The 24,752-nt window shown below is 46.7% G+C and overlaps 4 protein-coding genes across 12 annotated transcripts; 2 read left to right on the plus strand and 2 right to left on the minus strand.

Annotated features, from left to right (window-relative positions):
- Window positions 1-6,434: 6,434 nt before the first annotated feature.
- LOC112899194 (thioredoxin-like 3-3) lies at window positions 6,435-8,661 on the plus strand. 2 transcript variants are annotated; one of them, XM_025967568.1, is made up of 4 exons: window positions 6,435-6,666; window positions 7,362-7,556; window positions 7,786-7,811; window positions 8,273-8,661. In XM_025967568.1, the coding sequence occupies exons 2-4, from the start codon at window positions 7,398-7,400 to the stop codon at window positions 8,490-8,492; spliced, it is 405 nt and encodes a 134-aa protein (XP_025823353.1). In that variant the 5' UTR covers window positions 6,435-6,666; window positions 7,362-7,397; the 3' UTR covers window positions 8,493-8,661. The 2 variants fall into 2 exon arrangements, with proteins under 2 accessions (XP_025823353.1, XP_025823352.1); XM_025967567.1 differs by having other exon boundaries at window positions 6,435-6,649; window positions 7,363-7,556.
- Window positions 8,662-8,976: 315 nt separating this feature from the next.
- Window positions 8,977-16,169, minus strand: LOC112899193 (lysine-specific histone demethylase 1 homolog 3). 2 transcript variants are annotated; one of them, XM_025967565.1, is made up of 5 exons: window positions 15,564-16,169; window positions 14,795-15,028; window positions 12,733-13,494; window positions 10,506-11,737; window positions 8,977-10,245 (listed from the first exon to the last, which is right to left on the minus strand). In XM_025967565.1, exons 1-5 carry the CDS (start codon window positions 16,100-16,102, stop codon window positions 9,452-9,454), a joined length of 3,561 nt encoding a protein of 1,186 aa, XP_025823350.1. In that variant the 5' UTR covers window positions 16,103-16,169; the 3' UTR covers window positions 8,977-9,451. The 2 variants fall into 2 exon arrangements, with proteins under 2 accessions (XP_025823350.1, XP_025823349.1); XM_025967564.1 differs by lacking the exons at window positions 12,733-13,494; window positions 14,795-15,028; window positions 15,564-16,169 and adding an exon at window positions 12,412-12,640 and having other exon boundaries at window positions 10,506-12,326.
- Window positions 16,170-16,842: 673 nt separating this feature from the next.
- On the plus strand, window positions 16,843-22,822 carry LOC112901128 (phytoene dehydrogenase-like). 6 transcript variants are annotated; one of them, XM_025969970.1, is made up of 17 exons: window positions 16,843-17,115; window positions 17,226-17,286; window positions 17,381-17,487; window positions 17,806-17,874; window positions 17,958-18,012; window positions 18,088-18,135; window positions 18,260-18,417; window positions 18,545-18,783; window positions 18,949-19,039; window positions 19,113-19,241; window positions 19,330-19,483; window positions 19,812-19,906; window positions 19,986-20,236; window positions 21,105-21,162; window positions 21,692-21,770; window positions 21,997-22,167; window positions 22,391-22,822. In XM_025969970.1, the coding sequence occupies exons 1-13, from the start codon at window positions 16,924-16,926 to the stop codon at window positions 20,169-20,171; spliced, it is 1,584 nt and encodes a 527-aa protein (XP_025825755.1). In that variant the 5' UTR covers window positions 16,843-16,923; the 3' UTR covers window positions 20,172-20,236; window positions 21,105-21,162; window positions 21,692-21,770; window positions 21,997-22,167; window positions 22,391-22,822. The 6 variants fall into 6 exon arrangements, with proteins under 6 accessions (XP_025825755.1, XP_025825754.1, XP_025825753.1 ...); XM_025969969.1 differs by lacking the exon at window positions 21,692-21,770 and having other exon boundaries at window positions 21,997-22,176; XM_025969968.1 differs by lacking the exon at window positions 21,692-21,770.
- Window positions 20,853-23,905, minus strand: LOC112901126 (calcium-dependent protein kinase 12-like). Of its 2 annotated transcripts, XM_025969966.1 has the most exons (8): window positions 22,923-23,905; window positions 22,552-22,695; window positions 22,313-22,465; window positions 22,094-22,200; window positions 21,844-22,011; window positions 21,633-21,760; window positions 21,289-21,388; window positions 20,853-21,218 (listed from the first exon to the last, which is right to left on the minus strand). In XM_025969966.1, exons 1-8 carry the CDS (start codon window positions 23,680-23,682, stop codon window positions 21,159-21,161), a joined length of 1,620 nt encoding a protein of 539 aa, XP_025825751.1. In that variant the 5' UTR covers window positions 23,683-23,905; the 3' UTR covers window positions 20,853-21,158. The 2 variants fall into 2 exon arrangements, with proteins under 2 accessions (XP_025825751.1, XP_025825750.1); XM_025969965.1 differs by having other exon boundaries at window positions 20,853-21,388.
- Between the last annotated feature and the right edge of the window lie 847 nt (window positions 23,906-24,752).

Here is a 24,752-nt window from a genome sequence, read left to right on the forward strand (position 1 = left end):
GACATGTCGTCTTTTTGTAGGCCAACATTCAGCACCGTATAGCATCGCCGGGCGAATCGCCGTCCTATAGAACTTACCTTTTAGTCTCTGTGGCACCTTCTTGTCACAGAGGACGTCAGAAGCCTGCCACCACTTCAACCAACCGGCTGAAATTCTATGCCTAACATCTTCATCAATGTCTCCATCTTTCTGAAGCATTGATTCTAAATACCGAAAAGTATCTTTCTTGGCCACCACTTGACCTTCGAGGCTAATGTCCCCATCCTCATGCCTAGTCGGGCTAAAGTCGCACATCATATACTCGGTCTTGGTCCTACTCAGTCTGAACCCCCTCGACTCAAACGTGTGTCTCCACAGCTCTAACTTCATATTAACCCCTGCCCTACTCACGTCAACTAGCACCACATCATCAGTAAAGAGCATATACCAAGGGATATTATTCTGTATGTCCCTTGTGACCTCATTCATCACCAAAGCAAATAGATAAGGGCTTAATGCTGACACCTGATGTAGTCCTATTTTAATTGAAAAATCACTGGTATCGCCATCACATGTTCGAACACAAGTCATTGCATCCTTGTACATATCCTTGATGAGGGTAATATACTTAGTTGGGACTTTGTGTTTTTCCAAGGCCCACCATATGACGTCTCTCGGTACTTTGTCATACGTCTTCTCTAGGTCAATAAAGACCATGTGTAAGTCCTTCTTCCCCTCTCTATATCTCCCCATCAACTATCGTACTAAGAAAATCGCCTCCATGGTCAACCTCCCAGGCATGAACCCAAACTGATTTTGGGTCACCCTTGTCAATCTTCTTAGGCGATACTGGATAACCCTCTCCCAAAGCTTCATCGTATGGCTCATCAGCTGAAAGCATCTAGGCCCCTAAATTGTGTTTTGGTAGTTAATGACAACTATAAGTGGACTAACTGTTTTATTGAGTTTTATGAGAGTAGGATGGTCCACAAATAAATAGTTGAAAAGGAGCATATGGCGCAACAATCTAAGAAGAGACTCAAAATGGACAGCTCAAGGCAAAGGTATAATATAGAGATTTTATTTTTGCCGGTCCAAAGAAGAGTAGATAAGAACTCGACCAGATTTTAGGCTATATAGCCGTACTATTAAGAGGGGCCGATATTCGTTTGCTCGGAAGTTTGCTAAGTGCCTTATGATCGAGTCTTTGCATTGCATACCTTGAGAAACATGACACATGAGAGAAAAGATGCACATATAACGAGGTTTCCTACAATTCACGCCTGAACCGGACAGTCCTGTTAGTTAGACCGGACAGTCCGGTTTATTACATCGGATAGTCCGGTTTATCTCCAGCTTCTAAGACAAAAAGTTTCATCGAACCGGACTGTCCGGTCATGTATGGCGGACTGTCCGGTTAGGCTGTAACGGCTAGTTCTGACCACGCCGTTTTTGCAACACTTGACCTTAGGGGAGCAGGCGGACTGTCCGCCAGTAGCTAGCAGACTGTCCGCCAATATCGCAGAAAGTCCACCAACTCCTCCAAACGGCTAGTTTGTGTTGGTAGGCCATATATACTCACCCCTTGACTGCATGAGAGCTCTCTTGACACTTGAGAAAGACACTAGAACATCCTTGAGCTCTCATTCACTCATCTCTCACTCACCATTGCTTAGTGATTGTATTCTTGTGAGTTAGAGAGTGTTTAGTGCATTGCATCAAAGAGGTTGATCATTGAGGCACTAGTGGGATTCCAAGCAAGCATCGTTGGCTTGTTACTCTTGAAAGTTGCTGCCTCCTAGACGGCTTGGAGATCGTGTGAGCCACCGAGCACTTAAAAAGGAGATTGTAATGGTGCCGTGGCCAAATTTGTGAGAGGTTGAGCTCACCTCGCCGGAGCGGTGAAGAGCATCCTAGTGGAATCGAGGTTTGGAGAGGTTCTTTGATCGATTGGCTCAAGGACTAAGTGAAGACTTGGTAGAGGAGCAATCGAGTTCATTGAATCTACCTCAACGTGGATTAGGGGTGACCGGCAAGTCATCGACACCACGTGATAAATTCTTGTGTCTTGAGAATTGGTTCTTACCTTGCAATTCTTTATCGCATCTACTCTTGTGCAAATTTACATTCTTAGATTCTAGCTTTGCTTGATTGTAGGATCAAGAACACCGACTAGAGGGGGGGTGAATAGGCGGTTTAAAACTAAAACTCACAACACTAGAGAAAATTTAAATAGTAACACAAGAGAGTCCTATGTCATGCTACTACTATCTCTAAATGGTTTGCAACCTAGGGTGACAAGATACAATTCAAGCTCTAATAAATTAAATTGCTCAAAGTAAAACAAAGATAAAAATGAGCAAGAGAGATAACCAAGCTTGACACACAAATTTATCCCGTGGTGTCGATGACTTGCCGGTCACCCCTATTCCACGTTGAGGTGGATTCCAAGAATTAACCGCTCCTCTATCAAGAACCTCTTGATCTTGAGCCGGCTAGAAACAAGAAACCGCTCCACATCTCGATTTCACTAGAGTTGCTCTTCACCACTCCGGCAAGGTGAGCACAAAACCTCTCACAACCGAAATCGGGGCTTCTCAACAATCTCCTTCAAGAAGCTCCACGAAATCACCTTCTCCAAGCCGTCTAGGGAGCGGCAACTCCCAAGAGTAACAAGCCAATGATCCTTGCTTGAAGATTCCCTAGTGCCACAAAGCTCAAACTCTAAATGCAATGCACTAGGAAGCACTCTCACTCTCAAAAATGCAAATCCTTAGCAAGTGTGTGAGAGAGAGGGATGTCTTAGCTCAAGAGAGTCAAGAATGCAGTCCAAATGGCCAAGAGAGGGACCCAAAGGCCGGGCATTGGGTATATATAGACATCCCATCAAAAACTAGCCGTTACAGTCTTTTCTGCGTGATCGCAGACCGTCCGGTTTCAAAAACCGGACCGTCCGCCGTTATAAACCAGAGAGTCAACATGCATTAAATGCGTGTCAGAACTAGCCGTTACAGCCCTAGCGGACCGTCCGCCGTAAAACCAGCGGACCGTCCGCGGTTAGGAGTTCCACCACTCCAGAGACATGACAGTCTCTGGAACAATCCTTAAATCAGCTAGCGGACCGTCCGCGCGCAAGGAGCGGACCGTCCGCGGTTCATTCTAGAAAAACAGACAGAGACTGCAAGGTTTCTGGTTCAACATATCGCGAGTCCAGAGGACCGTCCGCCCCCCAGAGGCGGACCGTCCGCGGACCAGGCCACAAGACAGACCAGAGAACACCCTCTTCTGAAACCAAGAGAGTTAGAGTGGCGGACCGTCCGCCCAAGGTGGCCGGACCGTCCGCCCCCGGTGGCCGGACCGTCCGCCGGCCACAAGACACTCCCACTATCCATCAGTAACGGTAGCGGACCGTCCGCTCCCATGGTGCGGACCGTCCGCTTTTGAGCAGACAGCACTCAAACTTATTCTTTTTCAAAATCCGACAAAACGTAGTTAGCCCTTATGCATGCACTTAGACATTTTGAGCAAAATGGCACTAGGGACCCGTCAAGCACGAGTACTTGACCCCTCTTGATAGTACGGCTATCTATCCAACAAATCCGGTCACTTCTCATCCACTAAACACCTTGTGACCGGTAAAATTTAAAAGTCCCTATTTTATACCTTTGCCTTGAGCCCAAGCTTTACTCATTGTCTCCAAGAGTCCACACGTTCACAATTGACTCTCATTCATCCATGGATCAACCTTCACTCATTATCTCAAAGAGAATTGTTAATCCACAAATCGTTGTCATTAATTACCAAAACTCGAATTAGGGGCCTAGATGCTTTCATTGATCACCCTAGGTTGCAAACCCAACTTAGCTCGACTTAGTCTAGAAATTTAAATCTCTTGTTGTACTAATTAAATTTTCCCTAAGTGATTTATTTTTAGTTAAAACCGTCTATTCACCCCCCTCTAGCCGGTGTCCTTGATCCTACATCAGCTTAATCCCTCGGTAGTTAGTACAACTTTGAACATCTCCCTTATTCTTAAAGATCGGTACTAATATACTTCTCCTTCATTCTTTCGGCATCTTGTTTGATCGGAAAATTAGGTTAAAAAGCTTAGTTAACCATACTATCGCCCTCTCGCCCAGGTATCTCCACACCTCAATGGGGATGCCATCAGGACCCATCGCTTTACCTCCCTTCATCCTCTTCAAAGCCTCTCCGATCTCTGCCTCCTGAATCTTCCTCACAAAACGTCTATTGATATCATCAAATGAGTCGTCCAACTCGAAGGTAGGACCCTCATTTTCCCCATTAAACAACTTGTCGAAGTATTCTCACCATCTGTCCTTGATCTCCTCATCGTTCACCAGAAGTCGATCTGTCCCATGCTTCATCGGAAGCCTAGGATCCGAACATCAAATTTCTAAATAGACAAGAGATCAAATTTATAAACAGACGAGAAAGATATGATGGATTGATAACGAGTAAAGGCGATACAAGTTTGAAACGGGAACGAAGAAAAAGATTAAAGGTTAGCTTTCTAATTTTTCTTTATTTTATAGCTTAGTTTTTTGAAATCCCTATTTTGAGTACTTAGAGTTAAAGTACCCGACGTTAGCTTGTGAATGTTCGAGGATGGAATTTTCCTATATTAATAAAAAGAAAAAATGAAACACATATAGCACATCCATGAACAAACCGTACCATGAAACGTTGAACGCACCGGCAAATAGCCCGTTCTTGACCGCATCATCATCACGCAGACCGGGATCAGACGCCAATCGCCTCCATGAACAATCCCAGCCGACGGAAGATGAAGACCCCAAGACGAGGACTGGAAACTCCAATCCAACCCAAATATAGCGGAAAGGAGGAAAACATACCTCACAAGAACAGCTCTAGGGCCACCAGAGAATTCTTGGAGGGATAAAATACCGGCGCCATGGATGAAGTCTGGTTCGGAAAGACTTCTTCGATCTCAACCCGGAGACGACGCATCCTCCATCGATGAAATCGAAGAACAGAAATCCTCCAATCGGCATCGACACCGATGGGTAAACTATGTAGACCGGCTGCCTCTCTCCTCCTTCCCTATATTCGCTGGAGCCAAAATAGGCGCCGGCGAGGATGGGGATCGAAGCAGATCGGCGGCAGGAGCCAATCATTCCCTGTCGCCTTCTCTCAACTGTAGCAGGGGAAGGGTCGAGAAAGAGAAAACGAGTCTAGAAGACCCTGCTTGGCTGCTTGACTGCCCGCGTAGGCCCGGAGGATATTCCAGATAGGCCCATAACTACACTGGATTTCGTGGAATATTTTACTAGTCCGGCCCAAGAAAAGGCCCAGACTCATCTTCCTTCTACCTTCTCCGCGCGCCATCAGCCACGCCCGACGCCGTTAGCCTGTTACGTACCTCTCTACACACGCCATCTATTCTCCAGGCTGCGCGAAGCCGCCACCGCCCACACCCCCGCAGCCCCAGCCCCGAGCGCCGGCGTTGTTCCGGATGGCGACCGGCCGCCGCCGCCCCTCGGACGAGCGTGGTCCCGTCCTACGGCGTCCCCTCTGTGCTCGGGCTGGGCAAAAAAACCCGAGAACCAAGAACCGATCCGAAATTACCGAGAATCGATACCGAAAGAACCGGAACCGAAGTTCCTGTTCGCTTCCATGATCTAAAGAACCCAAGTTGCTCAGGATATTCGGTATTTGGACTCGGTTCTCCCGAAAAACCGAAATTCAGCACATTAGACCCAATGTCCCAATGTAAGTTCGGCCCAAGTAAAAGGGCCCTGCTCCTCCCCGCGGCCCGACGCGCCGACCCCTCCCACGCCCACCCCCCCCCCCCCCCCGCGCCGCCTCTGCTCGGCTGCTCCTCCCCAGCCCCAGTCCCCCCCGCGGCGGCGCCGCCCCTGCTCGGCTGCTCCTCCCCGCGGCCCGCGCGCCGCCCCCTCTCCCTCCACCCCCCCCCCCGCGCCAGCGCGCCGCCCCCTCTGGCCCTCTCCCTCCCCCCCCCTCCCCCGCGCCGCCTCCCCCAGCCCCAGTCCCTCCCGCGGCGGCGCCGCCCCTGCTCGGCTGCTCCTCCCCGCGGCCCGCGCGCCGCCCCCTCTCCCTCCCCCCCCCCCCCCGGCGCCGCCTCCCCCAGCCCCAGTCCCCCCCGCGCGCCGCCGCGGCGCCGCCCCTGCTCGGCTGCTCCTCCCCGTGGTCCGCGCGCCGCCCCCTCTCCCTTCCCCCCCGCGCGCCGCCTCCCCCAGCCCCAGTCCCCCCCGCGGCGGCGCCGCCCCTGCTCGGCTGCTCCTCCCCGCGGCCCGCGCGCCGGCGCTGCACCCTGCGGCCCTGCGCGCCGCCGCCCCTGCTCGGCTGCTCCTCCCCGGCCCCCCGCGGCCCGCGGCGCCGCCCCCTCCCGCCTCCCCCAGTCCCCCCCGCGCGCCGCCGCGGCGCCGCCCCATCACCCCCCCCCCCCCCCGCGCCGCCGCCCCCTGCTCGGCTGCTTCGGTTCCTTCGGTAAGTACCGGAACCGAACCGAACTACCCGAAACCGAAGTTGCCCGGTTCCTGCCTCTAAAAACAACCGATCGGTACCTATTATCTAGGAACCGAAGTTCTGTAGGAACCGTTCCTCCCGAATGCCCAGCCCGACTCTGTGCGCCTGCACCACCCGACGCCCCACGCGGCTACCGCTGGTACTACTGCCACACTCGTACTCCTTCCGGGTTACAATTTCTGTTTGCTTCATTTGATTCCCTTAATTTGGTGCCTGTAGTACGATTTAGCCTCATCAGTTCATTGGTACGTTGTGCTCTTGTTTGGACTTTATTCGGATCGACACTATTCTGTGTCGAAGAAATGATACTTTAGTGTTTGCATAATTGCATGTATTAGTTAGTGTTATCGGGTCGGTGTATAGTTGCTTCTACAGTTTGTTCTGTTGTCATGCGTTTGCTGTCCCATAGTAGCTCCGATTGATATTTATAGCTTAGCTACTAGAAATGAGGGTTTAATATGCCATTTTTCTACTGTTATCAGAAAGTTGATGCATTAAGATTTAAGACATCGCATTGCCTTTTCAAACTTATTTGTTAAATTTAAGGTATTATTAGACCTTTTACATATATTATAGTACTATTATTTATTTTATATTTTATACCAACTTGCTTCGTAAATTTCTAGCTGTGTTACCGAATTGTTTGTTGGATTACATTGAATTGCATATTGGAGAGTAGGCTAGGCATGCGCTGGGTTAAAATCCTGGTCCACCACATGCCCGGCTCCGTTCTCTGGCTGCAGTTCCCCTTCTCTGCCCTCTTATCTCTGCTTGTGTCTGTCTAGGTCAGTTCCTGTCTTCTTTCCTCTGAATCTAAAGATAAATCCATCTTCATCTTGCCTTGGGTTGCAGGGTTTCAGGAGGAATAAGCAACGGTGAGCCGGAATATGGCGGAGGCAGCGAACGGGAAGCAGGATGCCAAGAGGACAGGACTGGAAGGAATGGGCCTGCCGCTACAAGGCGGTTCCCACGGCAACCTTCACAGTGCTGGCAACGACCAACAGCTGAGGCAGATGCTCGATTCGCTCAAATCCTCCAAGTCCCCTGTAAGTACAATTGCTCCTTTACAATCACGACTGAATCACCGAATGGACCAAATGGTCTCCAGATCCATTTTATTGTAAAATTCCCTTCTAATCGACAAGGGAATAAGAGTGAAAGGGAAAACAGCGTGTGCAGTGTTCTTAGAACACAGATGAACTATCAGTTAGTCCATGGAATTTTATTCTTAAGTAGTTAATTTTGATTAAATCTCTTTGGCATTTTCTTTTGCAGGCTGTGATCAACTATGGTGCCTCATGGTATGTTTCTGCTCTTGCTATGGCTTTTTCCCCCATAGGACTTAACTCAGGAATTGAAGATGCATACATTGTAGACGCATACCACTTGGCATTTGTTATTATCATTCTTCTTTTTTCTCAAAGTTGATAGTGTTATAAATGTAGTACTATGCCCATGTGATTTGATTGTAGGAGACACCACACCTTTCACTGGTTTCTTGTCAATCTTCGCGCATTGAAGTTACTTGGTGTTGTAATTTGAGGATGTATATAGTATATAACAACTTCTATGCGGATTGTAGGAGGAATTCTGCGATCCTGAATGCTATCTACCAAGTCTAAGAATTGTTTTAACTATTTGGCTCCTGTGTTAACACAAACTTACAAAGCTAATTAAGTTTATACCAGTAACTGTATATACCATTTGCTTGGTTGCCTTGGCTCTGTATGACTAACTAAACTGATTTCTGCCTTGTATGTAGGTGTCGCGTTTGCAGTCAGATTCTTCCATCCTTCTGCAAGTTCAGCAATGAATTCAAGAATCTTAAATTCATCTATGCGGATATTGATGAGTGCCCTGAAACAACACAAAGCATACGCTACACCCCAACCTTCCATTTCTATCGAGATGGAGAAAGGGTCGATGAGATGCTTGGCACAGGAGAAGAGAGATTACATGATCGGCTATGGTTGCATTCTTGATGGTTATTTGTCACTGGCTTCTGTTGCCACTGTTTTCATGAACCGTTTATGCTGAATGTTGCTTGTATTTTTTTTTTTCAATTCCTGTAACTAGTAACAGAGTTCTATTGCCAAACACAATCATTTGGAGAGCTTTTGTCTTTTGGCCATATTTACACTATGCTGCATATATGACTGCTGTTCCTGCCTAGCTCTCATGCTCTCTGGAATTCAAGTGAACAATCAAGAAACGAGCTTCTGAACAAAAAAATATCTCCATGCGTTGAATGATGATTGATGTCTGATGGAGATGCACAGATAACTCGGCTTGTCATGGAGACTGGATTGATCAGGTGTCTGTGAGACACATATGCAGTTCAATTATTTACCAGGGCGCTACTGCTTAAATTAATCAGTCACCACCTTTTCCATTTCAGAACGAACTTACACTCATCAGTCATTCAAATGTTGTGAAGTAAATGCATGATTCAGGAAGCAGTAAACATACAAGGAAGAAACGGCCTCAACTAATTGTTTCCATGGTATCTCATTTGAGCATGGAGAAAAATATAGGGGCAAAAATTCCAAGAAGAGTCACATTTCTCATCCATTTTTCTAAAAACCATGTGCACCATCTACATTGCTCTTCCAATTTGAGATTACAAAAGGACATCCACATACAAGCTTCTTCAAGAATTAGAGGTTGCACCACAAGCAAATAAGCTTTGCAGAATCCCCAGATTTCAGATGCAACATCACAACAGCCTCTCTGAAAAAAAAAAGGAAAATCACTGGAATCTAGGAGGTCTCATTCAAAATAACTTTAACCTAAAGCAATTGCCAAATATTCTATGCAAGTTGGCTTGAGACAAATTCAGCAGGAGCGGATGCTCCATCCAAATGAACACATTCGTTGCCTGGTAGATATCAAGTTATCAACTATAGGCAGTCAGGCCCCACAAGAAATCAGCAGTCAGTGATCATGACGCAACAACATTAGGCTTCATTGATTTCTTCAGCTTTGAGGGGCCAGGTTTAGCTCGACTCCTGTTACGTTCCGCCTTAATGGATGCAATCACTGCATCTGCCCCAGGACCAAGGCCTTTCCTGCCAACTAATTTCACCCCAATTTTTTCACAGAGGTAATGCAACCTCATGTCATCACCTCCTCTAACTTCTCTTAACTCCATAGCTTGCTGTCGTGATAGCAATGTGTAAACATAAAGTTGCTGTTGCTGGTTAAAATGTGACTGGAGCTGCTGGAACAACAATTTGTTTGAGTGGTTCTGTTCTGTCTTTGCACCTTCAGTTGCATTCTTCTTTCGCTGGCCACCTAATTCCACCTTTAGAATAGCTGGGGATTTTGGGTCAGAAGCTTTTCCTCCGAAAATAACAGAGAAGCTCCCAAACTCCAAATCTGGTTGCCTAAACAAGTCCGTTAGTATAGTAGCACAAGCCTGTGTGTTTGTTGACGAGCTTCTATCCACTTTAGTCTTTGCTACTCGGGCATTGGCATGGAGTGTGATGTTAGCAGCCTCCCGCAAACCACTGATAAAAGCACCATGCATTGTTGCTGGGTAACGTCTCGTGGTAGCCTCGCCAGCAAAGAAAAGACGCCCATCACCAACACTTTCGGCTAATATGTCATAGTCATCTCCAGATGCTCCGACAGCAACATGAGAATATGAACCTAGACTGAAGGAGTCAGTGCCCCATCTAGTGCAAACACTCTGTAGAGGATCTGGAACCTCAATCCCTTGTGGTTCATAGATACCTGTGGACACAAGGTGCATATTTTAGAGAAAAATCCAGGAGTTTAAGTAGTCTATCCAGTGATATGACATGGACATAACTGTATATACTTCAGAATACCTGTGGAAGTGAATAGAATACAGAACAAGTTTTGAAAGTAACTCCTGGTTTAGTGAGAGGTGTTAAAATACTACACTATGCAGTCGCTTCTATAATGATGCAAGGTTTGATTTTATTTTTTTGAAGAAAATCAAACTTTGATTGTAGAAATTATATTCTCACCTCTTAGTATCTGAAGAACTGAGCTGACAGCATCAGTTGGCGGTGTGGTTTCAAAATTGTGAGCAGCTTCACCAGCAACCAAGGCCATCAACAATGGGCCACCAGCCACTGTCGCATAGCTATAGAACAGAAAGAACTCCCCACGTCGCCTTGGATCTTCAACCAGATGCCCAAATGTATCAAGGTCAGTGCTCCAGAAAACATGCGGAAACAGCATGGCTACCTTGTTCAATAGCCCAAATCCAAGCCTCTTAATACTATCAAGCTTCCTCTGTGGCAACTCAGGTACAAACTTGATGCCTCCATTTTTCAGAACTCCAAGTGGAACTGTGCACAGTGCCATGTCCCCTTCATACACCTGCCCTCCATTGACAACCACCTGCACCCCATCCCCTCCATATCGTACAGTGTGCACCGTCCTCTCATAAACAATCGGCACATTCTCTGCCAGGGCTTGCACAAGTCTCCCATTGCCACCAGGCAAGAAGCAGTGATCCCCACCCATGTCATATGGATCATCCTGGTCCCAGAACGCAAGGCTCAACCTCGACAACAATCCCGCATTGGCATACTCGAGATTTGCTAGATGCCAATTGAACAAGTTCTTTTCCTCCTGTGTGGATATGCCTCCATCTGTCTGGCGTAATGTCTCGAGAGCAGCCCCAAGTGAAACATCCACTGCCACCTCCCCCATGGATGATCGCAGGTTGCTTGACTTATCAAGAAGCTTGTTAAATGTAATCTCTACTTTCTTATCCACCTCTGGGTCAACTGGTGATCCATCCGGACGGTAGAGTGGGCACTTGTCTCTAATCTTGTGCATTGGCAAGCCGAGCTGCTTCGCCACAATTCCCAGCGGGTTGCCTAACGTCCCAGTAAGCACGCTGCCACCAAGATCACCAGCAGCTGACCGCCCACTGCCTTCCATCTTCTTTGTGTACACGCGGCCACCGCAGCGCTTGCGGCCCTCCAAGACTATAACCTTAAACCCGAACGCCACCAGCTGCCGTGCCGCGGCGAGCCCAGCAAGGCCCGCGCCAATGACGACGACGGTGGTAGGCCTCGTGGGCTCCTTGGGGATGCGCTCCTTGATGGACGGCGCGACACCGAAGTTAACATAGCTGTGGGAGACGAGGAAGGAGTAGGCGGCGTTCAGGAGGTGCTCGCAGTGGGGAGGGATGAGCGTCGCGAAGGGCTCCTTGGCGAGCCAGGAGTTGTAGGTCTCGCGCCACCGGCAGAGGAGGTGGTTGCGGATGAGGATGTAGTTGACCTGCTCGATGCCGCCCACGTCGGAGACCACGCCAGCCTCGATCTCCTCATCGGTGAGGGAGTCCGCCGGGAAGCCCGCAGTGAGCGCGGTGACGGCCTCCGCGGTAGGCTCCCGGTTGATCACTATGATGTCGTCGGCGGCGGAAGCAGGGTTTGGCGGCTGGGAGGGCGCCGCGGGAGAGGGGGCGGGGGCGGCCGGGGACCCGGAGGGAACCTTGCGGCGGAATCCGGTGCGCTTGCGCTTGTTGGGGAAGGCAGGAGTGGGGAGGACAAGGGTGGGGTTCGTCGGCGGGGTGGAATTAGGATCTGTGGGAAGGGAGGAGACGAGGGGGAGAGGCGCGTAAGGTGGCGCCTGGTCGGACATGGTCGCCGGCAGAGTGCGGCGAGGGGCGGCGGCGGCGGCAGCGGCAGCGGGGGCACCTGCTCGATGGGTTTAGACGCGACCGCAGTGCCTGCAGGTGGAACGGGGTGAGGGGCCCACAGGCTCATAGCGCTTTTTTTCCGCCTTCACGCCCAAGGATACGTAAAGGGCCAGTTACGCCTTCGCAGGATCTGTCAAGTTCAGTCTTCAGAAATCACAATCTTCCAAGGAGGTTCATGTATGTGCTTTAAATTTTACAAAAGAGAGAGAACGCACATTCATGACATCCGAGTCCTTGGCTTCCTGCTAGCATCATTCAAACAGCAACTGGTGCAGAAGAAGTTTCTGAATTCTGATCACATCTTTCAGTTAGTTTACAACAACAAGTTTGGGGGAAGAAAGCCATGTATGGTTGCAGAAAGTGGAGGTCTTATTCCAAGTTGCTTTGGCAAGCCAAACTAGAGGTATATACACATTGCTCACCATTTAATGGCCTTCTTCAGTCCAAGGAACATAGAATTACAAAGAACAAATCAACATGCAAGTGATTCTAGCATGGTGAATGGACCAGGGGATACCAGAAGTAGTACTTTTTACATGGCAGCAGTACTCCTGTTGCCAGCTGCATTGCCTGTCGTCAAGATTATAACTTCACTGCTATTTGCTCTCTTGTCGCGATTCTCTAAGTTATAACTGTCTGAAAAAGAATCCATGAAGACACCGAAGAATGAGATCAGTGGATCTGCTCGTGCACTAATGATAGATAGCTTCAGGTATTGAGATTCAGTAACTGGGAATTTCTGCAGCCGCTTGTACCCAATTGTCGTGGCTTCAACAATTGTTTGCCACAGTTCATCTATAAGGATATCCACATGAAACTCGATAACACGCTGTCCCAGCTGTATAGGCTCCTGGAGCTGGAGCACATTGAAGGAAGCAGATTGCCCAAGGTCGAAGAGCATTTCCCAGCTGGTTTGCCCTTCCTGCGGAGCCCAATAGGAGTATATGCTGTCTTCGAGCACATTGGACGGTGCAAACTGCAGATTATCCTGCCCACCACGAACACTGTTTGCTGTGACAGTGGCATTGGCAGCAAAGTTCTGAGAGAAAATTGTATGCCGAATCTCAGTGAATTCCTGAAGGACTTGCATGTCTTCATCAGAAATGAGGCCAGATGAATTGGGAGGGACATTCAAAATGAGGAGACAGTTTCTACCAACTGATTTGTAGTATATGTCAAGCAGAGTTGTTGCATTTTTTGGTTTCTCTGAGGCATGCCAGAACCAACCTGGCCTGATGGAGACATCACATTCTGCAGGAACCCAGTCTTGCCCAAAAGGATCCCCACTGCGTTGGTATCTGGCAATACAGTTAGCATTTTTTTAGTAAGTCTACTGAATACATAGCAGGATTCCCGTCAATAACAAACCACCTCTGAATCGTTTCAGTTTTATCAGATATCTCTGGAGAGATATTAACAGATGGCCTTCGCTTACATCAATCATCAGCCAATGCAGAATGCTGTGAAGTTTATGAGTTATCGTATGAGATGTCAATGACATCAATTCTAGAAATATGCACATTAATACAGGTTATATCACGTGGAAAATCTGCCATGCCCAATGTTGGTATACCAAACTATACTAACGAAGGGTTTTAAGTAAAGTTTCAATGAGGACCAAGATTCTGTGACTAAATTAGTCCATACTCTTATACTCCATCCGTCCCAAATTATAGGTTGTTTTGGCTTTTCTAGGTACATAGCTTTTGTTATGCACCTAGGCATATGCTATGTCTAGATACATAGCTAAACTATGCATCTAGAAGCCAAAACGACCTATAGTTTGGAAAGGAGGGAGTAGATCATTAGCCCTCTCTTCATTCCCTAATGCAGTGCAACATTCATACACCAAACCATTCTACTGTTTCGATTTCCATACCATTTTGTTATAGGACCATACTAGAAATTTAACTTGGTACAGACATTGCAGAAGGGAGTTTCTGACACATAGCCGTCTCTAAATAATGCTCTATAAAAGTGCAAACTAATCAAGTAACGATGGCCATAAGCATCATCCTTCCTTCAAATAGAAGAAAACTACAATGTTTGTTTACACATAATATTGTGATTATCTACTTCTGCAAGGATACTTGCTCAAATACGTCATCATTCGCAATTGGAGAAGATAGAATTGTAGTACCATGCTTCAAAGTAAAGGTTAGAGGTCTGGTCCCATCCAAAATGCAATATTGTAGTTTAACTTTGGAGTGGGTTCAAAGCAACAGCTTGTTATAAAAAAAAAGAGAGAGAGGCGACAGCTGAATAGCTGTCTCACTCCAAATAAATATGCTGTTATAACTGAAATATTCACTATGTTAAACTAAAATGCTATGTCTTCCAAACACATATAGATCGTCTCTTAGTGAATGGGAACATCATATAGGCCCTATTTATCCTTCTTAATACCAATTCACTAATATGCTAAGAAATCCAAAATCCACAAATGAGATAAGTTATTTTGAAATTCCTAGTACAGCTTTAGCTAGGGATCTCATCCATGCTAGAAGCTCGACAGAGGTAGATAGTATAGCTTGTGTGATGCTAATCTTAGAAACCACAGCACACAGAAAAAAACTAACAAGTCATTGCATTACTTACTCGTCAGTGGTGTGCCCAATCGTCACGGAGCTCTTGTTGAAGAGAGACCAGCAAGTATAACCTGCGACCCCAGCCTCATCTCCCACCCATCTAGTGTCTGGCCCAGCATCTGAGAAGATAACTACCCTTTGTTGTAGCTGATGTATAAGTGCAAACCAGGCATCAAACATGTAATCCATCTTCTTCGCGTCGCCCTTTGCACCATCAAGCCAAACTTCCTGGACATCTCCATACCTGCATAGTGTGCAGTTGCGGACCCTTTTTTTTTTTAAAGAGAAGCAGTTGTGCACTATGATGTGATGAGTAGAAAACATATGAATGCTACCCACCCAGATACTTGGAATCTGCAATGTACTCAAAATTTACTTCTATATCTCCCAGAATTCGAAGTAATGAATGCAGTAAAGAACTAGACAAGAAAGATTAGGTAAAGTGCAGCAGAATTTGGCCACAATATACGTCTCAAAATTGAAGTCATTTTAGCATCCGGCACCATAATTAATCACTGATGACTCTAAAATCGAAGATGCCATCAAGAACTAGTCAGCTGCTATTGCAAATTTATGCAGCCGAAAGTGGACGGCTAGTTTTAGTTTATTTTAGTTTCCAGTCCTACAACCACATCAAGATCAATTTTTACACCCCTTCAGAAAAAAAAGATCAATCTTTACACCACCTGCATCGCAAAATTCACAACTTCACCTGCAAAAGCCCCAATGACAACCATAACAGCAATCATCTCGCAGTCCAAAGGCAAGAATTAGCACACCTGGTAAGCAGTTCTGTCATCTGGCCCATGTAGTGCTCATTGTACGCGATGGTGTCCCCGTACACCGGCTCATGGCGGTCCCACGGCGAGAGGTACAGCCCCAGCCCGACCCCCTCCGTGCGCGCGGCGGCGGCGAGCTCGGCGACGACGTCCCCGGCCCCGCCCCGCCACGGCGAGGCGGCCACCGAGTAATTGGTCAGCGCCGACGGCCAGAGGCAGAAGCCGTCGTGGTGCTTGGCCGTGAGCACGACGCGGCCGAACCCGCCCCGCGCCGCGACGCGCGCCCACTGGCCCGCGTCGAGCGCCGAGGGCGCGAACATGGAGGGGTCGGCGTGGCCGGTGCCCCACTCGGAGTCCGTGAAGGTGTTGGGCCCGAAGTGGAGGAAGAGCGCCATCTCCGAGAGCTGCCACCGGAGCTGCGCGAAGGACGGGACCGGCAGGATCGGTAGGGGCGGCGGCGTCGCGGCCGCGGAGGCAGTGGCGCCATGGGCGCAGAGGAGGAGCAGGTGGGCGAGCAGCACAGGAAGAAGCGCTGCCATTTTCGTTAGAAATGGGCGTGCCGTGTGGCTTCACAGCTAGGGTAGTTGACTGATTTTCTGTCATGGAATTAGCTCGGAAGGCGTTTTGGACTTTTGATGGCTCTGCTATTTTTCAGTCTTGTATCTAGACATCGCCATCGATCGTACGTGGAGTCTTTTGAGTGCTACTAGCTGCGCTCCAAATTATAATTTATTTTAATTTTTTAAAATATATATTTTACTGTACATCTAGATATACACTATATATATATATAAAACAATATATCTAACAAAGCTATAATAAACTATAATTTAGGATGGAGAAACTAGAAACCTAAACTAGGGTACTTAAAAGTGTATGTCAAGCGGCTAAGAGCTGATAACTTTCTTAATCTAAGATCTAAGGAGTGAGAACGCCCTCCGAATTTTGGATTAACTTAAAATATATTCTTACATCTTCCAAACAAAAATCTTAAAATTACCCAATAGGCTCTTCAACAATTACCAGTGTGCTCGTCAATAATTTGTCAAACAAAACAGATTCGCTTGTCCTTGATATCATTGATAAATTAAGAACAGAGGGATTACCTGGTTTTGTACTCAGAACCTTTCGGTTTGGGAATTGGTTTAGACGATCTTCGTTTGCTTATAATAGACCTATAGGTTCAAATTCGAAATCTCAGGGGACAAAAGTGTAAAGTTTCGTAGAAGGTGAGGTGAAACGTGAACGTTCGACTCGGCTCGTGCGTGGGGCATACAGACGAACACCTCGCGCCTCGCGGCGACAAACCAGCCACTCGTCGCCGCGCGCTCCTCGACTCCGGAAGCTTCCTGCGGACGGAATGTGCGGGTGCTCGGCCCTCGTCGCCGGAGGCCGGCTGCCTCCACCCGCTATCCCTCGCCGGCTCCGCCGCCGCCGAGGGAGCTCCGTCCGGGCAGAGGTCTCGCCAGGCGGCGAGTCCCAGCGGAAGAAGGTCGCCGTCGCGGGCGCCGGCTGGGCCGGCCTTGCCGCCGCGCACCACCTCGTCAAACAGGTTCGCCTTGCCCTCGACCTCTACTGTGAATCGTAGTAGCTCGTGGATTCGTGCACACATAGGTGTGGTAGTTCTGTTACTGCCAATTTGCAACTTGTTTTGGTGATCAGGGGTACGATGTCACGCTCCTCGCCGCAGAGAACGGCCCAAGCGAGGAGGTTGGCCTCAGAGGTATTTCAATCTCCAGCGTACAGTATCAGGTTGTACATTTCAATTTGGTGCCGGTTTTGTTTCAGCAATTCATTCATCGTGGCGTTGCACATAGGATTCTGGTACCCGTACCGCAACATCTTCGCTTTAGTCGATGAGCTGGGGATCTCGCCTTTCACGGGCTGGAATAAAGCAGCCTACTATTCTCCAGAGGGACTTGCAGTAATTTCTCTGCTTCATTTTCGTTTTGCTCACTCGTTCACTGAACTATCGCAATAGATTATAGCCAATGAATTTCTCGTAATAAATCCAACAAGAAATAAGTCGTGAATGTCTCTACTCTTTTTCGAATTATTTCTTTGGTGGATTCATTACTCATATTAGATATCAGTAGGGAACTTCTCAGAAATTTCTTTCAGACTATAGCCAGTCTCATATTATTTTGTACTGACTGCAATATAGTCTGGATTTAAATGATCTACTATATGCTAACATCGCTCTTGAATAAGATATAACTTAATCCTTATGATCATCATGCAGGTCGAATTCCCCATATTTCATAACCAGCCACGGTTACCAGCTCCCTTTGGAGTCTTTGCATATCCAGAAGTATGTTTCCTTTATATTTTATTCTGGTTATCTTTTTATCTTATTCTAAATTAGTCATAATATCCTGAATTTCTTGGTTGCAGTTCCCTAACCTTCCTTTGATTGATAGGTTGACATCAATTCCTGTCATAGCTGCAGGTATGGTGTCCAACTGTTCAGCTTCTGTTATACATCAGCTCACTTCCTAACCAATTATGTGTTGCTTTGGTCCAGTCATTGTCTTTGACAACACAGACACTGCTTGGAGGAAATTTGACTCAAGTAAGGAAGTCTCATTGTCTATTACCTTTTGAATCTGCCAGCTAGCTCAGAGTTGAGCACTTGTACGACATGTCTTCATGACGAGTTACCTTTCCCAAATTATTGTTGGTGTCTTCATCTGCAGTGACTGCAAGAGAGCTTTTTAAGATGTATGGTTGCTCTCAAAGGCTCTACAAGGAAGTCTTTGAGCCAGCTATTCAGGCTGCCCTGTTTGCTCCTGGTGAGCAGTGCAGTGCGGCTGCAACACTGGGGATGTTGTACTATTATATGCTCTCTCATCAGGTTCTATGCTCTTCAGCATTATCATTGATCGTTTTAATCCAGATGATACTTTAATAAATTAAACTTTATCATCTTATTGTCTCTTTGTAGGTGTAGATTCTTTACGAGTGAATTCCTTATTTTTCAGGAAAATTCAGACTTCTTGCTGTGCCGTGGTGACGTAGAAGAAAAAATTTTCTCTCCCTGGCTGCAATCATTAGAGATGGAAGGCTTAAAATTTGTACCAAACAAAGTTCCATCGAGCTTGACTATAGATACGGATAGTGGATGCATCTCTGCTATTGTCTGTGGTGACGAGATATATGAGGCAGATGCATTTGTTTCAGCCATGGGACTCTCTTCTCTACAGTCCATTGTCAAAAACAGGTAATACCTTTTGTGGTAACTCCCTAAATGCATGAATCCTGGGTCAGTTTTGCCTTAGCTTCCTACATTCAGTAATTTTGGAAGCTAAGAATAGTCTTGTAAGGAGCCATAAGTTTCAGTACTTGGAATCTGAAATTAATTTATGTGCTCTTCTGACAAGTGAAGTCCATTCCTACGGTCTCATCGAGAATTCACCAATCTTCTTCACCTGTCTACAGTCGACATGATCTCTATAAAATTATGGCTTGACAAAAAGGTAAGCACAGTATGCTCTTCATCTGCTAACTGTTCACATGTTGTGCCCCCAATAATTTGATGAAATTTTACAGATCACAATTCCAAATGTTGCGAATGTATGTCCTGGTTTTGATGATTCATCTGGCTGGACATTCTTTGACCTTACCTCAATATATGATGATTATTATGAAGAACCAATGACAGTAGTGGAGGTGGAATTTGTATGTTCAAGGCCACCTTTATTCAATTAAAAAATATACAGCATTTCAGCCAGGATGTATTATACACTTGCAAATTTTCTTTTTGCAGTATAATGCTAGCCGGCTGGTAACTCTAAGTGATGATGATATTGTCTCTGAAGCTTCATTGCATCTTATCAAGTGCATACAAGATTTTGAGGGTGCTACTGTGATCCAAAAATCAGTCAGAAGATCTCCTAAATCTGTAATCAACTTTCTTCCAGGTGAACTGATACCATGATCTCATTTTAATGTAAACGTTTAAAAGGCCACTATTCTTGATAATTTTCTGTATGTAGTAATAAACAAGCTATCATTAACCATCATGCACGATCTGTAATGCTATACTCTCGATCTTTTCAGTGCTAGTGTCCAAGCAAATTGAACATTAGTTATACATTCATGCTTTTATAAGGACCAAGAATCATAAGAACAAAATCCTATTTTTGCGGTATAAGCACATCTCAAGTTCTGGTTTAGAATGTTGTTTCAGATTATACTATGATATGAGGAATATTTAATTTGATACACGGAAAAATGCATTTCTTGCAGGTTCCTACAAGTACACACCAAGAGGATCAACTTCATTTCCTAATTTGTTCATTGCTGGTGATTGGATTGTCAGCCGACATGGGTCCTTTTCAAAAGTGAGGCATAATATTTCACGAAATGATTAGAGTGACAATGAAAGATTGCGTTTATGGGCTGATACTTCTTTTGTGGTAGGAAAAAGCATATGTGACTGGACTTGAGGCCGCTAATAGGGTGGTAGACTATTTTGGCACCGGTGACTTTGCCAAAATAATTGCAGTTGAAGGAGATGAACCTCATATAGAGACATTGCGTAGTCTCAGCAGAAGAGCCAATGAACTGAAGTCACAGATTCCACTCTCGGAGTTCTTTCTCCAGTGATATGGTTCGGGTTTTTCCATATGACTGTTGACCAATGCCCATTGCTGTAGGCTGATATGTAAAAGGTCAGCCAGTTCTCATTTTATTTGCTTTATTTTTCTATTTTAAGAGAAAAATATTTCTTCAGTCATGTAGAAGGCTAGACAGTTCTCATTTTTTTTTTGCTTCATTTTTTGTTTTAGGAGAAAACATTTCTTCTGTTTTGTGCATTTGCCTCCCAACCTTTGGTCTGGGATCATGTGTTCCTCATTACTTTTTTGAAAGCCTTAATACATAGTCTTCAAAACAGGCTAAATAAAAATCTGTTAAAAAGAATATAAATGGAGGTTGAGGGAAACAATAACTTTTTTTACAGATGCAATATCATAGGTTAGTTTGCACTTCACATTGGAAAATATAAATCAACTAATATCTCTCCAGCAGTGCAGCTTACATGGATTCGATGGTGTGGATACACAAGCTTATGAATGCACTATTAACAAAGTTAGATACTTTCCTGATGAATTCCAGCTGCTTTGGGTGAACAAACACCTAAAAGAAATTATGGTGTCCTACCCCTGTATTTTTCATTCTTTGCTGGCAATGCAATAGCATTTCCCAGTTCGTATGCTGCACAAATTATGGTTTACCATGAAGTACATAATTTTGTTTAATCGTATTTTTTCCTTTTCCTGGCCTCAATTTTGAACATGCTTAATTTAAACAAAGCCTCACGAAAAGTACTTTGTTAGTAAAGTGGCTTGCACAGGATTAGCTCCTGGTTTCAGGTAGGCTATATATCTTTTTGAGTATGTATGATGTCAATATTTAAGTCTGAACATTTTCTCTCTTGTTGCATATTCGATTATAAAGAAATTTAAATACTAATACTGGACCATAAATGCATAAGCAACTTGTTCTGAGTTAAACTTGCATTGTTGCTTGTACTTGCAGTATTTGTTGAAACATATATATACAACCTCTTCCATCAATAGACCAGAGATTGCCTCAGGTATAACTTCCCTTCCTCATCATTTCCACAAACTCTTCATAGTCGATATTCCCATCCTGTGAATTCAGTGGGGGCGATGATTAAATCTATGCAAATAGAATTGGTTAGTCGGAAGAATATTCTTACCTTGTCTTTATCAACTTCGTCTAGTACTTGTTTAATGCTTGCTTCATCACCCATTCCATACTCTGCCATGGCTTGTTCCAGTTCGTCTCTTGTTATGTACCTGCAGTTGTTATGTATGTTGTCTCGAGTTAATTATACTAAACTTTTTTTGTTTTATGGTTCCAACCAAACGAAACGACAAAGTGATGGTAGCATGTATTGAGCATTGTTAATTTGTTATATGAACAAAATGAGTGGCTTCTAATTTGCCTTTACAAGTTCTAGCATTTTTCAATTGTATACTCTTCATCAAGGTGATGCATGGAAAATAAATTACTTTCTTTGTTGGACAGAATTAATTTTACCCGCTGTTATCTTTGTCAAAGTATTGAAATGCACGGATTAAATCCTCCTCCTTTTCCAGTTTATGTTTATTCATCATTGCAGTAAGGAACTCCGTGTAATCAATGCTGCCACTCTTGTCAACATCAACCTGCACCAACGTATGATTATTGAAGCATTTCATATATTTAACTTAGTGGAAGACTGGAAGTGAGACGAAATAAGCAATCTTACTGCTTCCATAAGCTTCTGAACCTCTGCTTCACTAATCTTGGATCCTAGCTTTGTCAGTCCTTCCTTCAGTTCTTCAACTGTGATCGTGCCACTCTTGTCTGTATCCATGTTATTGAACATCTGCTTCAATCCCTTTATCTCCTCTGGTGATAGGTTCTCCGCGATTACCTTAACCATGGAAGGAGACAATCTGTCAACTCAATTTGACACAGGCGAACAAGTAGTTATTCTTCTTGTTAAGGAGATTCACCTTGAGTGCTAGTTGCTTTAGCTTGTTCATTGCCTTGAATTGCTTCATTCTTGACAGGACTGCGCTATCGATAGGTCTGTCAGGTGCATCTTTGATCCACGGATGTTCTGCATATATAGTCATTCATTTGTTTGGGATGAACTATAAACCATACAAATGCAGATGAACATTGCATTCATAGCTGAAGTGATATATGAACAGGCTGTTAAAGAGTGATACCTAGGGCCTGCGCCGCAGTAATGCGCTTCTGAGGATCTCTGTTCAACATTTTCCTGATGAGATCCTTTGCACTTTCAGATATGGAGGGCCACGGGATGGAGCTTAAATCAAGCTGGCCGACCAGTATAGCATCAAATATGCCCTTCTCTGTTTCTGCTCGGATATGTGCAAATACTGACAATTAGCCTCTGATGCTGAGGTAATGTAGTATGTTATGATGAAGATCTGTGAACACTAACCTGCCCAGAAAGGCGGTGACCCACACAGAAGAATGTATAAGATCACTCCGGCACTCCACACATCAATTTCTTTGCCGTAATTCCGGCGCAGTACCTCCGGGGCCACGTAGTACGCACTCCCCACAATGTCCTTGTAAACTTTGCCTGCATTGGTTGTCTACAGTGATCAGGTTTATGCTAAGGCTTGTGAACTACTATTCCCTGTTCTCTAGCAACACCTTGTGCTTGGTTTGTTCTTGTTTGGCATCGTCCTAGTACTGTTCAGCTGCAACTTCTGAGCCCAGCTTAAGCTTAGTGGAATCTTTAGTTTGGGATTGGTATCGTTAAGAGAGAACTGTTTGGTAAATGTTGTTTGTGATGAAGGTAATAACCTTCTTCGATGAAGACGGAGAGGCCGAAGTCGATGGCCTTGAGCGGCGCGTCGTCGGCGGGGCTGGCGAGCAGGAAGTTCTCGGGCTTGAGGTCGCGGTGCATGACCCCCATGAAGTGGCAGACGTGGACGACGGTGAGGACGTCGCGGCACACGGCGGCGGCCTGGCGCTCGGAGTAGCTGCCCTTGGCCGTGATCCGGTCGAAGAGCTCGCCGCCGGTGCAGAGCTCCATGACGAGGTGCACGGCGTCGGCGTCCTCGAAGGCGCCCTTGAACTCCGCCACGTTGGGCTGCCCGCTGAGGTGCTGCAGGATGGTGATCTCCCGGCGCATGTCGTCCACGTCGGCGCGGCGCACCAGCTTGTGCTTGGACACGGACTTGCACGCGTACTTGAGCCCCGTCGCGCGCTCCGTGCACAGGTACGTCGTCCCGAACTGCCCGCTCCCCAGCTTCCGCTCCAGGTGGAACAGCGTCCGCACGTCCACCATCGGCCGCTGCAGCACCGGGCCCACCTCGCCGCCGTGTGACGCCCGCCGGCCCATCATCGACCCCGCGCCCGACGACGGGAAGGCCGGCCGCGGCCGCGGCCGCGTCTGCGCCCGGGCGTCGGACGGCCGGCGCGAGCCCGAGGACAGCGGCACGTCCCGCGTCTTGTGCTCGTGGGGCGGCCGGTACTGCGGCTGCGACGACGGCCGCCGCGGCGGCGGGTCCACGGTGATGGGTATCTCGTGCTCGTGCCTGTTGGTGAAGCAGTTGCCCATTGCTCCGCTAGCTGCTAGCTGCTTTCCCGCGTTTCTTTCTGGTCCGTTTGGACAGGATCGACGGCGGCGGCGACGTCGAGCCGCCGTCGAGGTGGCAGCTACGGGGAGACCGACGGGACGGTCTGAGTTGAGGGGGGTTTTCTCAAGTGCTCCTTTCGCGAGCAAAAGGATGGACGAGGGTATGAAGGGTGGCGGAAAAAAAAGCTTTGACGTGATGCTCAGCTGCTGAATCTCCTTTGCTAGCTGTTTTGCTTTTGGGCCGGGGTTTGAGCTTTATGCCTTGTATGGTTGCCCCGAGACGGAAAAGAAGATTCAGGGAATGCCTGTGAATCACGCTATCCTATTCCTATGCATGTATGCAGACAGTGCGGCGCGGCCGATTTTTATTCGGTGCCGGTGACGGAGAAACAGCTGGTGTGCGCAGAAGAGCCAAGCCATTCCCCTTTTTGGTTAATCTGACGAGACTTGAGAGACTTCAGCGTCACTTGAGAAAGAAAGGAATGAACCATGGAAATTCAGGGTACAAGTTATTTTTTTTGAGAAAAAAATTTAGGGTACCAGTACAACTGGGTAACGATTCGGCCCAAGGGCTGCATGACCTCTCATCCCAGCCCGGGCCCGTGCGTGAGCCCGACACCGCCGCAAACTGGCCTTGGCAAAACGGCAAACCGCTCGCAAGACGGACTGTCGCTTACTGAACAACACACAAGCCGTTGCTGGAATCACCTCTGCAAGCGAGGACGGTGTAGCCACCATCATCTCGGTAGCTATTTTACCACTTTTAACTGGAAGCGATCGCAATCCGAGCTAGCAGTTACAAGTATTTCGCTGTGACTCTGATGGGCCATCCTCGCTCTAACTTTTTCAGCTTTGACACTGACAGCTGCGTTTGAGAATAGATACAATGATATCCGGAGCAGTAAAGTGATGGTAACAGGTTTCACCTTGATCCTTGACGGGTGCTCAAACCACCTCGATTCCTATTGTTCCTTGCTTCCTTTTGACGAAAGCGAACGACCACGGGACCACACAGTGACTCCTGCCAAAGTCAAGGATAGAATCACATGTAC

The sequence above is a fragment of the Panicum hallii genome, chromosome 7 (assembly GCF_002211085.1).
Source record: "Panicum hallii strain FIL2 chromosome 7, PHallii_v3.1, whole genome shotgun sequence".
Classification (NCBI taxonomy): domain Eukaryota; kingdom Viridiplantae; phylum Streptophyta; class Magnoliopsida; order Poales; family Poaceae; genus Panicum; species Panicum hallii.

Coding starts and splice junctions, on each gene's coding strand:
- LOC112899194 (XM_025967568.1), top strand. CDS start 7,398: ATGGCGGAGGCAGCGAACGGGAAGCAGGATGCCAAGAGGACAGGACTG. Junction 7,557..7,785: donor TCAAATCCTCCAAGTCCCCT/GTAAGTACAATT, acceptor TTTCTTTTGCAG/GCTGTGATCAACTATGGTGC. Junction 7,812..8,272: donor ATCAACTATGGTGCCTCATG/GTATGTTTCTGC, acceptor CCTTGTATGTAG/GTGTCGCGTTTGCAGTCAGA.
- LOC112899193 (XM_025967565.1), bottom strand. CDS start 16,102: ATGGCAGCGCTTCTTCCTGTGCTGCTCGCCCACCTGCTCCTCCTCTGC. Junction 13,495..14,794: donor ATTGGGCACACCACTGACGA/GTAAGTAATGCA, acceptor CTGTATTGCCAG/ATACCAACGCAGTGGGGATC. Junction 10,246..10,505: donor AGTTCTTCAGATACTAAGAG/GTGAGAATATAA, acceptor TTGTGTCCACAG/GTATCTATGAACCACAAGGG.
- LOC112901128 (XM_025969970.1), top strand. CDS start 16,924: ATGTGCGGGTGCTCGGCCCTCGTCGCCGGAGGCCGGCTGCCTCCACCC. Junction 18,784..18,948: donor CAGTCCATTGTCAAAAACAG/GTAATACCTTTT, acceptor TGACAAGTGAAG/TCCATTCCTACGGTCTCATC. Junction 19,242..19,329: donor CAGTAGTGGAGGTGGAATTT/GTATGTTCAAGG, acceptor TTCTTTTTGCAG/TATAATGCTAGCCGGCTGGT.
- LOC112901126 (XM_025969965.1), bottom strand. CDS start 23,682: ATGGGCAACTGCTTCACCAACAGGCACGAGCACGAGATACCCATCACC. Junction 22,201..22,312: donor TACTGCGGCGCAGGCCCTAG/GTATCACTCTTT, acceptor CTATATATGCAG/AACATCCGTGGATCAAAGAT. Junction 22,012..22,093: donor TAAAGCAACTAGCACTCAAG/GTGAATCTCCTT, acceptor TCCATGGTTAAG/GTAATCGCGGAGAACCTATC.